At 42.0% G+C, this 15,732-nt stretch overlaps 1 protein-coding gene across 2 annotated transcripts in view; it reads left to right on the top strand.

Annotated features, from left to right (window-relative positions):
• MAPKAPK5 (MAPK activated protein kinase 5) overlaps positions 1–15,732 on the top strand; it is a 139,142-nt gene that overhangs the window by 27,402 nt on the left and 96,008 nt on the right. For both annotated transcript variants that reach the window (XM_063964370.1, XM_063964369.1), the window contains exons 4-7: positions 9,840–9,937; positions 11,419–11,527; positions 12,275–12,364; positions 12,583–12,678. In XM_063964370.1, the coding sequence (XP_063820440.1) occupies positions 9,840–9,937; positions 11,419–11,527; positions 12,275–12,364; positions 12,583–12,678 (393 nt within the window). The remainder of the gene's footprint in view (positions 1–9,839; positions 9,938–11,418; positions 11,528–12,274; positions 12,365–12,582; positions 12,679–15,732) is intronic.

The raw sequence follows: 15,732 nt of genomic DNA, 5'->3' as shown, positions 1-15,732 counted from the left end.
CTTGGGCAGCTGCCCGAGGGGTCTCGGCTTTACAACTTTGCCGAGCAGTTACTTGGTCAGGAGCAAATACGTTTGTAAAATTCTACAAATTTGATATCTTGGCTGAGGAGGACCTTGAGTTCTCTCATTCGGTGCTGCAGAGTCATCCGCACTCTCCCGCCCGTTTGGGAGCTTTGGTATAATCCCCATGGTCCTTACGGAGTTCCCAGCATCCACTAGGACGTCAGAGAAAATAAGAATTTACTTACCGATAATTCTATTTCTCGTAGTCCGTAGTGGATGCTGGGCGCCCATCCCAAGTGCGGATTGTCTGCAATACTGGTACATAATTATTGTTACCAAAAAATTCGGGTTATTGTTGTAGTGAGCCATCTTTTCTAGAGGCTCCTCTATTATCATGCTGTTAACTGGGTTCAGATCACAAGTTGTACAGTGTGATTGGTGTGGCTGGTATGAGTCTTACCCGGGATTCAAAATCCTTCCTTATTGTGTACGCTCGTCCGGGCACAGTATCCTAACTGAGGCTTGGAGGAGGGTCATAGGGGGAGGAGCCAGTGCACACCAGGTGATCCTAAAGCTTTCTTTAGATGTGCCCAGTCTCCTGCGGAGCCGCTATTCCCCATGGTCCTTACGGAGTTCCCAGCATCCACTACGGACTACGAGAAATAGAATTATCGGTAAGTAAATTCTTATATATATATATATATATATATATATATATATATATATATATATATATATATATATATATATATATATATATATATATATATATATATTTTATAGGCAGCTATAGGGGAAAACACTCTGTATAGTGATATCCCTGTGTTATATAGCGCCCTGGTGTGTGCTGGCATACTCTCCCTCTGTCTCCCCAAAGGGCTTTGTGGGGTCCTGTCCTCTGTAAGAGCATTCCCTGTGTGTCTGCTGTGTCGGTACTGCTGTGTCGACATGTATGATGAGGATAATGATGTGGAGGCGGAGCAAATGCCTGTGAATGTGATGTCACCCCCTGCGGGGTCGACACCAGTGTGGATGGACTTATGGAAGGAATTACGTGACAGTGTCAGCTCCTTACATAAAAGGTTTGACGACATAGGACAGCCGGCTACTCAGCTTGTGCCTGTCCAAGCGTCTCAAATGTCATCAGGGGCTATAAAACACCCGCTACCTCAGATGACAGATACAGATGTCGACACGGATACCGACTCCAGTGTCGACGATGATGAGACGAGTGTACCCTCCAATAGATCCACCCGTTATATGATTGAGGCTATGAAAAATGTTTTACACATTTCTGATGATACCCCAGGTACCACAAAAGAGGGTATTATGTTTGGTGAGCAAAAACTACCAGTAGTTTTTCCTGCATCTGACGAATTAAATGAGGTGTGTGAGGAAGCGTGGACTTCCCCAGATAAGAAATTGATCATTTCTAAACGGTTAATGGCTGCGTACCCTTTCCCGACAGAGGATAGGTCACGCTGGGGAACACCCCATAGGGTAGATAAAGCATTGACACGCTTATCAAAGAAGGTGGCACTACCGTCTCCGGATACGGCCGCCCTAAAAGAACCTGCTGATAGAAAGCTGGAAAGTACCCTAAAAGCTATATACACCACACTGGCATTATATTGAGACCCGCTATTGCATCAGCTTGGATGTGCAGTGCTGCTGCTGCGTGGTCCGACTCCCTGTTGGAAAACATTGATACCATGGATAGGGACAATATTTTGCTAACGATTGACCATATAAAAGACGCGGTCTTATACATGCGTGATGCACAGAGGGATATTTGCCGGCTGGCATCAAAAATAAGCGCTATGTCCATTGCCACCAGACGGTGGTTTTGGACTAGGCAATGGTCAGGTGATGCCGACTCCAAGCGGCACATGGAAGTTTTACCCTATAAAGGGGTGGAACTTTTTGGGGAAGGTCTTTCAGACCTCGTTTCCACAGCTACTGCTGGGAAATCGACTTTTTTGCCACAGGCTACCCCACAGCAAAAGAAAGCACCGTATTATCAGGTACAGTCCTCATCCTTTCTGCCGAGGGGCAGAGGAAGGGGGGAAAAGCTGCAGCACACAGCTAGTTCCCAGGAGCAGAAGTCCTCCCCTGCGTCCGGTAAGTCCACAGCATGACGCTGGGGCTGCTCAGGCGGAATCGGGAACGGTGGGGGCACGTCTCAGGTTTTTCAGCGCACAGTGGGCTCTCTCACAAGTGGATCCCTGGGTCCTTCAAGTAGTATCTCAGGGGTACAGGCTGGAATTCGAGACGTCTCCCCCCCCGCCGTTTCCTAAAATCTGCCTTGCCGGCAACTCCCTCTGCCAGGGAGGCAGTGTTGGTGGCTATTCAAAAACTATTCACAGAAAGTGATCGTCAAGGTACCCCTCCTTCAGCAAGGAAAGGGTTACTACTCCACAATGTTTGTGGTACCGAAACCGGACGGTTCGGTGAGACCCATCTTAAATTTAAAAACCTTGAACACTTATATCAAAAGGTTCAAGTTCAAGATGGAATCGCTCAGGGCGGTTATTGCGAGCCTGGAGGAGGGGGATTACATGGTATCCCTGGACATCAAGGATGCGTACCTGCATGTCCCCATTTACCCTCCGCACCAGGAGTACCTCAGATTTGTGGTACAGGACTGTCACTATCAGTTCCAGACGCTGCCGTTCGGGTTATCCACGGCACCGAGGGTCTTTACCAAGGTAATGGCCGAAATGATGATACTCCTTCGCAAGAAGGGAGTTTTAATTATCCCGTACTTGGACGATCTCCTGATAAAGGCGAGGTCCAAAGAACAGTTGATAGTGGGGGTGGCACTTTCTCAGGAAGTGCTACAACAGCACGGCTGGATTCTAAACATTCCAAAGTCACAGCTGGTCCCGACGACACGTCTTCTGTTCCTGGGAATGATTCTGGACACAGACCAGAAAAGAGTGTTTCTTCCACTGGAAAAAGCCGAGGAATTGTCATCTCTGGTCAGAGACCTCCTAAAACCAGGAAAAGTGTCGGTACATCAATGCACACGAGTCCTGGGAAAAATGGTAGCTTCGTACGAAGCAATTCCATTCGGAAGGTTCCACGCAAGGACGTTCCAGTGGGACCTGTTGGACAAATGGTCCGGGTCCCATCTCCAGATGCAACAGCGGATAACCCTATCGGCCAGAACCAGGGTGTCGCTGCTGTGGTGGCTGCAGAGGGCTCATCTACTAGAGGGCCGCAGATTCTGAATACAGGACTGGGTCCTGGTGACCACGGATGCCAGCCTTCGGGGCTGGGGGGCAGTCACAAAGGGAAGAAATTTCCAAGGACTGTGGTCAAATCAGGAGATTTCTCTTCACATAAATATCCTGGAGCTAAGGGCCATTTACAATGCCCTAAGCCAGGCAAGACCCCTGCTTCAAAACCAGCCGGTACTGATCCAGTCAGACAACATCACGGCGGTCGCCCATGTAAACAGACAGGGCGGCACGAGAAGCAGGATGGCGATGGCAGAAGCCACAAGGATTCTCAGATGTGCAGAGAATCGTGTGTTAGCACTGACGGCAGTGTTCATTCCGGGAGTGGACAACTGTGAAGCAGACTTCCTCAGCAGGCACGACCTCCACCCGGGAGAATGGGGACTTCATCCAGAAGTCTTCCAAATGCTGGTCAACCGGTGGGAAAAACCACAGGTAGACATGATGGCGTCCCGCCTCAACAAGAAGTTGAAAAGATATTGCGCCCGGTCAAGAGACCCTCAGGCGATAGCGGTGGACGCTCTAGTGACACCAAGGGTGTACCAGTCGGTTTATGTGTTTCCTCCTCTACCTCTCATACCCAAGGTACTGAGAATAATAAGAAGGCGAGGAGTGAAAACCATACTCGTGGTTCCGGATTGGCCAAGAAGAGCTTGGTACCCGGAACTTCAAGAGATGCTTACAGAGGACCCTTGGCCTCTGCCGCTCAGACAAGACCTGCTGCAGCAGGGACCCTGTCTGTTCCAAGACTTACCGCGGCTGCGTTTGACGGCATGGCGGTTGAACACCGGATCCTGAAGGAAAAGAATATTCCGGAGGAAGTCATCCCTACCCTGATCAAAGCCAGGAAGGATGTCACCGCAAGACATTATCACCGCATTTGGCGAAAATATGTTGCTTGGTGTGAGGCCATGAAGGCCCCGACGGAGGAATTTCAACTGGGTCGATTCCTGCACTTCCTGCAAGCAGGGGTGACGTTGGGCCTCAAATTGGGGTCCATAAAGGTCCAGATTTCGGCTCTGTCGATTTTCTTCCAAAAAAAACTGGCTTCACTACCCGAAGTTCAGACTTTTGTCAAAGGAGTACTGCATATTCAGCCTCCTTTTGTGCCCCCAGTGGCACCTTGGGATCTCAATGTGGTTTTGGCATTCCTGAAATCACATTGGTTCGAACCACTTAAGACTGTGGATTTAAAATATCTCACGTGGAAAGTGGTCATGCTGTTGGCCTTGGCGTCGGCCAGGCGGGTTTCAGAATTGGCGGCTTTGTCTTGTAAAAGCCCTTATCTGATTTTCCATATGGATAGGGCAGAATTGAGGACTCGTCCTCCGTTTCTCCCAAAGGTGGTCTCAGCTTTTCACTTGAACCAACCTATTGTGGTGCCTGCGGCTACTAGGGACTTGGAGGATTCCAAGTTGCTGGACATAGTCGGGGGCCCTAAAAATTTATATTTCCAGGACGGCTGGAGTCAGAAAGACTGACTCGCTGTTTATCCTGTATGCACCCGCTAAGCTGGGTGCTCCTGCTTCTAAGCAGTCTATTGCGCGCTGGATTTGTAGCACTATTCAGCTGGCGCATTCTGCGGTAGGCTTACCGCAGCCTAAATCTGTAAAAGCCCATTCCACACGGAAGGTGGGCTCATCTTGGGCGGCTGCCCGAGGGGTCTCGGCTTTACAACTTTGCCGAGCAGCTACTTGGTCGGGGGCAAACACGTTTGCAAAATTCTACAAATTTGATACCCTGGCTGAGGAGGACCTGGAATTCTTTCATTTGGTGCTGCAGAGTCATCCGCACTCTCCCGCCTGTTTGGGAGCTTTGGTATAATCCCCATGGTCCTTACGGAGTCCCCAGCATCCACTAGGACGTCAGAGAAAATAAGAATTTACTCGCCGGTAATTCTATTTCTCGTAGTCCGTAGTGGATGCTGGGCGCCCATCCCAAGTGCGGATTGTCTGCAATACCTGTACATAGTTATTGTTACAAAAATCGGGTTTTGTTGTGAGCCATCTCTTCAGAGGCTCCATTTGTTATCATACTGTTAACCGGGGTTCCTATCACGTGTTATATGGTGTGATTGGTGTGGCTGGTATGAGTCTTACCCGGGATTCAAAAATCCTTCCTTATTGTGTCAGCTCTTCCGGGCACAGTTCCTAACTGAGGCTTGGAGGAGGGTCATAGGGGGAGGAGCCAGTGCACACCAGATAGTCCTAAATCTTTCTTAGATGTGCCCAGTCTCCTGCGGAGCCGTCTATTCCCCATGGTCCTTACGGAGTCCCCAGCATCCACTACGGACTACGAGAAATAGAATTACCGGTGAGTAAATTCTTATTTTTTGTGTCTCCTACTGAGATAATGACATAAATGTAGCTGTTTGATTTCCTGTGCTAAAATAAAGAATTTACCTTTTAAGAAGTCTGGTGAGTGCTCTCCCTTCATATGGCTATATATATATATATATATATATATATATATATATATATATATATATATATATATATATATATATATATATATATATATATATATATATATATATATATATATATATATTTATATTTGTGTATATATATATATATTTATATTTGTGTATATATATATATATATATATTTATATTTGTGTATATATATATATATATATATATATATATATTTATATTTGTGTATATATACATATATATATATTTATATTTGTGTATATATATATATATATTTATATTTGTGTATATATATATATATATTTATATTTGTGTATATATATATATATATATATATATTTATATTTGTGTATATATATATATATATTTATATTTGTGTATATATACATATATATATATTTATATTTGTGTATATATACATATATATATATATTTATATTTGTGTATATATATATATATATATATATATATATATTTATATTTGTGTATATATACATATATATATATTTATATTTGTGTATATATACATATATATATATTTATATTTGTGTATATATACATATATATATATTTATATTTGTGTATATATACATATATATATATATTTATATTTGTGTATATATATATATATATATATTTATATTTGTGTATATATATATATATATTTATATTTGTGTATATATATATATATATATATATTTATATTTGTGTATATATATATATATATATTTATATTTGTGTATATATATATATATATATATATATATATTTATATTTGTGTATATATACATATATATATATTTATATTTGTGTATATATACATATATATATATTTATATTTGTGTATATATATATATATATATTTATATTTGTGTATATATATATATATATATTTATATTTGTGTATATATATATATATATATATATATATTTATATTTGTGTATATATACATATATATATATTTATATTTGTGTATATATACATATATATATATTTAAAGATTTTATATATATATATATATATATATATATATATATATATATTTATATTTGTGTATATATACATATATTTAAAGATATATAATTTTTTTTTTTTTTTTAAAGATAATATATATAATACATATGTCATTATCTCAGTAGAGGACCTAAAATGTGGGATTTTGGATAAGGGATACTCAACCTGTAGTAATAATATATTGATGTTTTCTGATTATGAGAAATGTGAAATAATGTCAGTTTTGCAGTACCTTATTTTTCTTTGTTCTAAAACTATAGGGCTATAATGGTAATTCTCCTCCAGTCCAGTCAGTGCATTGTTTCAAATGTTTTATGGTTTCATTATTTTGTTTTTGTTTTTTGTTGTAAAACTAGTGTTCATTCTAGCACACTACACCTAATCAGTGAGGAGGAGGGCATATTTTATATGTGATGTATAGCTACAATACCTCTAGCGAAGCAACACATGTAAAATTTTGCCTTTCAAAATAAAAATATGCCCTCCTCACTGATTTGTTGCTAGGATGAATACTAAAATCTCTCTGGTGTGTGTCTCTAAATAGCATTGTCGTGATCCCGGCACTGGCATAATCAGGTCAACATAAGGACATTGTCACTGTCTACCTCCTGTACCCAACCCTTTACAATATTTAGCTGAGATAAAACAAATTGTTTGTTAATTTTGCGTGATGCAGTTGTTGACTCAGTGGAACTTTTGGCAATCATCAGACCTTTTTGCATGTGACTTAAATAGCATCTGATTTCCCCAAATTCCAAAATACTCATAATAGAACTCAATATGAGGAGTGTCCCAAATTCTGTACAGTCTTGTGCTACTACTATAGTCACAATCACTGTTGAGGGAACTGTTAAAATGTTGAAAAATGCCATTAGTCCTCTCCACGTGCCTCTTTAATGCCCATTAGACATCCACACGTGCCATTTTCATGACTAGCAGACAACTCCACATGCTCATTCTTCACATCTCTTAAATTCCCCCTTACATCTCCACATGCCTATCGGACTTATTCACATGCTATTGTACTCTTTCCACATGCCACTTATGTGCACTTCAGACCTCTCAATATTCTCTTTAGACCTTTTCACATGTCCCTTACATGCCATTCAGTCCTCTCAGCATGCCATCAGTACTTTCCATGTGCCAGAAGACCTCCCTGCGTGGCTTCTGCATTGCCATCCGAGCTGTCCACATGCCCCGTAAATGCTCTAGGCCCCCTTCACATACTGTTGCACCACCCCGCATCAGACCCTCGCCGAAGGGCCTTTCACACATTCTATATATGCCCTCTCACATCTTCTCCACATACCTATACTGTTGGAGCCCACACAGTGAGCAGAAAGGTTGGAGGGCATACAACAGGCTCCTCTTCCCCTGATTGGATGTGTTGTGTGACCTGACCCCTTGTGTTATTCAAAGGAAGTCAAGTGATGCGGGCACAAGTGTTGATTCGCGCATGTCAGCGTCTTCCCTGAAGCCACATAGCACAAAACTTTGACTCTGGAGCTGTATTTAAAAGTACATGGTATGCCTTCACTGGGAAGCAGTTTTCTTTCACATCAGAGTTACAGGGCCTATGTATCAAAGCTTGGAGAGAAATAAAGGGGGTCATTCAGACCTGATCGCTCGCTAGCGTTTTTTTGCAGCGCTGCGATCAGATAGTTGCCGCCTACAGGGGAGTGTATTTTAGCTGTGCAAGTGTGCGATTGCATGTGCAGCTGAGTGGTACAACTAAACTTTGTGCAGTTTCTGAGTTACCCAGAACTTGCTCAGCTGCTGCGATCACTTCAGCCTGTTTGGGGCCGGAATTGACGTCAGACACCCGCCCTGCAATCGCTTTGACACGTCTGTGTTTTTCCAAACACTCCCTGAAAACGGTCAGTTACCACCCACAAACGCCTTTTTCCTGTCAATCTCTTCCGATCGGCTGTGCGAATGGATTCTTCGTAAAACCCATCGCACAGCAACGATCCACTTTGGACCCGTGCGACGCACCTGCGCGTTGCGGTGCATGCGCAGTTCTGACCTGATCGCAGCTCTGTATTAAATGCTAGCGGGCGATCAGGTCTGTATTACCTCCCCAAGTACCAACCAATCTGCTCCTGTCATTTTTTCAAACGCAGTTTGTAACGTAGCAGTAATTAGCTGATTGGTTGGTACTTTATCTCTCTCCAACTTTTGATACCTATGCCCCATAGTTCTTTAAGGAATGTCGAAAGTGCAAAAGTAGAGCAGGGCGACAGCAGTAGAGAGACACAGTAGGTAGTTCTCATAAAATTAGTTCTAAAGCATGTGTGAACAGTAGATAAGAAAGAAGGGGTATGGTATAAGAAATTGTTTTAACAAACACTGCTTGAAGGTATACTTAACTCGTTAACTGAAAATACAATCGTTATGTATATTCATCAAATCTACTAATCATTAAAAAAAAAAAAAAAAAAGCCCTGTGAACAGGTTTCAGGATCTTATCATAACTAAAGCTATTTCAAGTAAAATGTACTCCTGGTAGGAGGGGGAGGGGACATTTTCCTATATACAGCAGACTTCCTTTCTAGCACTCCCAGTGCAAGACACTATAGCCAACCTGAAATGACGGACGACATTAAACAAACGTTGAACTCTGCTGCAAATGGAACTTTAATTCAGTATGAAATATTTCAGTGTCTATAAGGGTATGTAAACTTTTACAGATATACAGTATCTATGGATATTATGTTTAGCTTTTATAGCATATTTTAGTTGTAGTGGTCCTTTAACTAAAGTCCCACATCCACTATTAATAAATGATAGTTAAACACACAACATCGGATGTACTTACTGTAAGTTAAAAAAAGAATAATTCAGTTTTATATTATAAATATCTTTGATCTAATAAGCTCTTGAAAACCCTATAACATTCGTGAATTTTTTACATATAGCAAATTGTATTTGAAGGTTAGTGTCTTTTATACCTTGCTCTGTAAAATTGCATGATATCTAATAGGCTAATTGCATGGTCACCTTTTCCATGTGAATGTTGCACTCCATTAAAGCCTGGTTCCCCATCCTCCCACCTTGTGTTTCCCTATCTCTTCCATGTATCAGCCTTCTCTTTCATCTGAAGTGCTCACCAAGTAGATTAACACCTGTGCTCTTTTCTTCAAGGTACGGCTACACATGCTGTGTGCATCACATCAAAACATTGTCCAAATTATTGACGTTTATGCAAACAGTGTGCAGTTTCCCCATGAAACTAGCCCCAGGTAAGAGCAGACCATTCTACATTAGCCACTTGTTCTGTTTGGCCTCAGTGACCTTCTGTGTTTGCTGGAACTTGATTACATGTACTTTATTCTTTTGCAGAAGTGTGACCACCAATAGTTTGTCCTGTAACAAAAATGTAAGACCACTTTAGTAGGATGAACTAGTTCTGAAGGGTTTATGTTCTATTTTGTCTAATTCTTTATTCCTTATGTTGCTTGATAAAGGTTATCATAAAGTTATTATTTTCCTTAGAGATTTCTTTACAAATACAGGTGCTTTCTATAGGATGCAGTAAAGCACTGCTTTCCAAAAGCTGGGTCTCATCAGTGAGTTGATAATGCTGGAGACAATCAGGTCTTCATAAGCGCCCACTGTTAGACAATGTACAGTAATCTACAGAGTTCAGTATATTGCCTGCTTTTTGTTACTTTGATACTCCTTTGCCAGCTATATTTAGCTACCCTGTTTATAGTGCCTGTCTGACAGCAGCTGGTTATGTTGCAGTGTTACGACAGGTGGGGGTGCATCTGATCTGTCAGTGTTAGACTTGCTCCATTGTTCCAAAATATACAGTAGCTGCTCTGATTGGAATTAACCATTTCTTCAGGGATCATGATTAAAAAGATAGAGTAGGTTCTCTCCCAGCCAGCATCTCTATACACTGTACTAAAAAGGCATGACTATTTGGGAAAGAAAGGTGATAAGATTGGGTGGTAAAAGTACTCCAGAACTCCATGTATAGTCATACATCAATGACAATTAGAAGCATACACGTTTATACATTAGAAAGCGATCACTGAGGCTACTATGTAGAGTATTTATTGCTTCACGTTTCAGATCTGTGGGATCCTAAAAGCAAACTAGTATAGTTACATTATCTTTAGAGTTTAATTCTCAAAATGGAGCAAATCCTGCCAATACATTACAAACAAGATGAACACTTAGAGCAGACACTTTGCATAATATGGTGACCAGTGATCTAATGATTGCCCACTCCATAGGAGAGCCTCTGAAAGCACAACACTTTAGTATTATTTAAGGTACACCTTCACTCTGTGGATGTAGAAAACCTATACATGAGAATGTAGCCTGTAAATTTCGTTCAGGACCTGTGACATGACAGTGATGTCATTAGCTCCTAGCAAAATGACAGTTGTGTTCTTAAGTGTCTACCACCACTGTAGATAGCCACATTGTAACAGGCAGCCTTAGTAGAGTGCTGGTGTCACCAACACATATTGGACTGAACACAATTAGAACACACAATGGCAGGCAGTTTAGTTCTATCACTGCTGGAAGAGAAGTGCCAGTGCTGTCAATCTGGGGCGCGACCTTCACCACAACCATACCAAAATCTATCCAGAGCACGAATGGGGAGAAGAGTAAAAAGGCAAGGTTGCGCCTTCCGTTGACCAGCATCAGCATTACCTGCATACTCACTGATATTTGACCCACTCTTTAAATTAACGCTTTTGAACAGGGCGCGGCTCCTAATTGTTATGGAGATGATGGAGGGGGGAGAGCTGTTTCACAGAATCAGCCAGCACCGGCACTTCACTGAGAAGCAAGCCAGCCAAGTAACAAAGCAGGCAAGTTCCAGAAGCTTCCACCAGCAGTCTTGCAATGAACAACTAGGGTTTAAAGGCATTAAAGAGACTTAGGTTCTCACTTGACCTTATTGCCTGCTTTGTTATAATCAAAATATGTGATGCACGCTACCACTGGCATAACGATTTTATTTCAGCCACACTATATAATTCCTTTTTCTGGGGTTACTGTAAGCTTATATCTGCTTCTAGGGCCTGCAATGGACTTTAAGCCTGTCTTGGGTTAAATCATATGATAAAAAAATGGCGGTCAGGTCTGACCATTTAACCTTTTGATTTGCGGTTGCTGATTTGCACCTTTGTGATTGATTTATAGGTTGATAACGGAAATATGAAAGTGTATTTATTGCAAAGTTCAGCCTTTCCCACTTCTTTCAGTGCAGATGTACAAGATTATTGCAAATAAGCTTCTGTATGTTTCCGTATCCGCTTCTCCAAAAAGCCTGACAGTATGTCAGTTCCTTATCTGCTGTAACTATGGGATACTCACCCACTGCTGTCTGCTGCTCTGGTGTTGCAATTCCCTATGGAGCTGAAAGGTTGAGTATATCTGGGATATTTTTAAATCTCAGTAGTGTGTCTTAAGAAATGAAGAGCAGAGAGGTCCATGTGTTTAACTACTTTGTTGCAAGGAAGGACTGTACGTTGTTAAAGCTCCTCTCGCAATAAAGCGGTTAGCATGTAAAGGACAACAACGCATGTGTACTGACTTGCATTTTCTTTTTACAGATTGCTTTGGCCCTAGAGCACTGTCACTCACTAAATATTGCACATAGGGATCTGAAACCAGAGAACCTGCTCTTTAAGGATAACTCTTTGGTAAGAACGTTATAATACAATACTTCATCTTGTGGCCACTTTCCAGACTAATTACAGATGTAGCATTATACAGAACTGTATGTCTGCAATTACCGACTCTAGCTGTGCCCATAATTCTTACTTCTATTTGTAAGCATGACTTTCTAGCAGTCTACCAATTTATATTTCTTAAGGTTAATGGAGTGTAGGAATAAATCTTTTATTTTTGTTTATTTCAGGATGCTCCAGTCAAATTGTGTGACTTTGGTTTTGCAAAAATAGACCAGGGGGACCTTATGACACCGCAGTTCACTCCTTATTATGTAGCACCTCAGGTAACATTATTAAGTGGATTCATTAACTGTATCACTCTTGTTAATTCAGTGTTATCCGTAAGTATTCTGTACCATTAATGGAAACATGACAATTCATTCACTTTGCTTCAATTTGCAGTTAGTTGTGTATTTGTGAGTTTTATGTATAATGTATTCTATGTTTGTAAGCAGTTTCACAGAAGAACGTAATAAACTGTGAAAGGAAATAGTAATGTTAAATAAATTACAGTTATGGGAGGTTTTGAGGAAAATGGGATTTTTGTAAACTATTGCTCTCAGTCCGCCAGACACAGTGCAATCCGTACATTGGAGTACAGTGTGGAGCTGAGAGTCTGGCATTTTGAGAACCCTGTAAACTTCATGCTCCTCTCCCTTTATACCCCAATGGTTGACTATGAGTTTCAGTTTTATAACAAAACCCGGAAGGACAGATCAGGAGTACAGAGAGAAAGGAGTAAAAACTATTTTGTTGATCAACAACAAAGAGCATAAAGGTAATGTGTGCCCTCACTGACTGACTGGCAGACCTGGAAAATGACCACAGTAAACCACCTGGCAATTGTCTGTTATTGAATGCTGGCCAGCCTTTATTGTGGACATCATAAAGAAACAACTTATCATTCGTCCTGTGCAAGATATGGGTCCTATAGACATAGAGCTGCAGCATCCAGAAAATGAGGAGAGAACTCTGTGTCCAGAGAGTTAATCACTGTCCATGTCGGAATCACATTATCCTGATGTAAATGGAATAGAGAGATCACATTCACCTGACAAGGTTTTTTTACCAGCTCTGCCTACTTACCATAGGAATTTTTTTTTATATTTTTTTTACTGCAAAGTTCCATTAAAAGATGTAAAACTTAACCAAATAATTCTAAAGAAGAAAATGCTGGAGAACAGAACATCAAGTAGAGATCTTGAGAAGCTGTAGGATGGTTAATTAAATGAATTATGATCCGTTATCACACGTTATAAGAAGGTCTGCATTCAATGGCCAAGGAGAGACAAAAAAGGCTGTAAGGATCAAAGCTTCAGCAGCTCTGGATAGAAAAGGGGACTGTGACCTAAGTGATTGCATTTAAGAGACAGGCGCCACTCTGGGTCCTACTTCATGGCAAAAATGTTCCTCTACCAAGACAGTTGGGGTTACTAGAGTGCTTCCGGAATGATTGGAACACTTTTTATATTATTATTTTCTCTAACGTCCTAGAGGATGCTGGGGACTCCGTAAGGACCATGGGGAATAGACGGGCTCCGCAGGAGATAGGGCACTTTAAGAAAGACTTTAGGATTCTGGGTGTGCACTGGCTCCTCCCTCTATGCCCCTCCTCCAGACCTCAGTTTTAGACTGTGCCCAGAGGAGAATGGGTGCACTGCAGGGAGCTCTCCTGAGTTTCCTGCTTAGAAAGCATTTTTGTTAGGATTTTTCCTCTTTTTCAGGGAGCACTGCTGGCAACAGGCTCCCTGCATCGAGGGACTGAGGAGAGAGGAGCAGACCTACTTAAATGTTAGGCTCTGCTTCCTCGGCTACTGGACAACATTAGCTCCAGAGGGAATTAACACAGGTTCGTCATGGGCGTTCACCCCAGAGCCGCGCCGCAGTTCTCCTCACAGAGCCAGAAGAAACGAAGACAGAAGACGTCTCAGGCGGCAGAAGCCTTCGGTGCTTCAGAGAGGTAACGCACAGCACTGCAGCTGTGCGTCATTGCTCCGCTACACCTCACACACTCCGGTCACTGTAAGGGTGCAGGGCGCAGGGGGGGCGCCCTGGGCAGCAATAACACACCTCTCCTATGGCAAAAGTGTATATACATGTACAGGTGGGCACTGTACATGTATATAAAAGAGCCCCCGCCATTTTTTTAATAAGTTTGAGCGGGATAGAAGCCCGCCGCCGAGGGGGCGGGGCTTCACCCTCAACACTCGCCAGTGCCATTTTCTCTACACAGCACCGCTGAGAGGAAGCTCCCCGGACTCTCCCCTGCTTGACACATGGTGAAAGGGGGTTTTAAAGTAGAGGGGGGGCACATTATTGGCGTTTATACACTACAGCAGTGCTACTGGGTAAACATTCTGTGTTTTTCTCCAGGGACATATAGCGCTGGGGTGTGTGCTGGCATACTCTCTTTGGGGTATATGCAATTGCGGTCGAATTCCCGAAAATGTCGAAAAACGGGACATTTTCGCCCAAAAAAAAATATTCGACAATGCAATGCAGTACTTTTCGCCAAAAAAACGGCCATTCCAAATTCGACTTTTTGAAATTCGACATTTCTGCAATGGTACAAATGCGGCATTTTGACAAAAGTATATTCAATTGAAGATTGTAAATTCGACAACAGTGCTTTTAGACCGTAAATTCGTCATTTTCAATCCGCCACACTTTGCTGGCGGAATCTAATAAAAAATTTTAAAAACATGTTTTTATTGTGTTTTTTTTATTGGTAATAGCATATCTATTTATATTAGAAGGGATTAGGTACTTGGTTTGTCTATTTAGGAGGCACAAGTATTATTTATATATTTTTAAAAATATTATTATTTTTAATTTTTTTTTAAATAGAATAATGTAAAAATCAGGAAAAAAAAATGCATGGGGTCCCCCCTCCTAAGCATAACTGGCCTCTGGCTCTTTGGGCCGGTCCTGGTTGCCAAAATACGGGGGAAAAATGACAGGGGATCCCCCGTATTTTAACAACCAGCACCGGGCTCTGCGCCTGGTCCTGGTGCAAAAAAATACGGGGGACAAAGAGTAGGGGTCCCCCGTATTTTTTGTACCAGCACCGGGCTCCGCTAGCTGGACAGATAATGCCACAGCCGGGGGTCACTTTTATACAGCGCCCTGCGGCCGTGGCATTAAATACCCAACTAGTCACCCCTGGCCGGGGTACCCTGGAGGAGTGGGGACCCCTTCAATCAAGGGGTGTCCCCCCCCCCCCCCCCCCCAGCCACCTAAGGGCCAGGGGTGAAGCCCGAGGCTGTCCCCCCCCCCCCCCCCCAAGGGCTGCGGATGGGGGGCTGATAGCCATGTGTAAAAATGTAAGAATATTGTTT

The sequence above is a fragment of the Pseudophryne corroboree genome, chromosome 1 (assembly GCF_028390025.1).
Source record: "Pseudophryne corroboree isolate aPseCor3 chromosome 1, aPseCor3.hap2, whole genome shotgun sequence".
Lineage (NCBI taxonomy): Eukaryota > Metazoa > Chordata > Amphibia > Anura > Myobatrachidae > Pseudophryne > Pseudophryne corroboree.
This window is presented reverse-complemented; position numbering and strand designations above follow the sequence as displayed.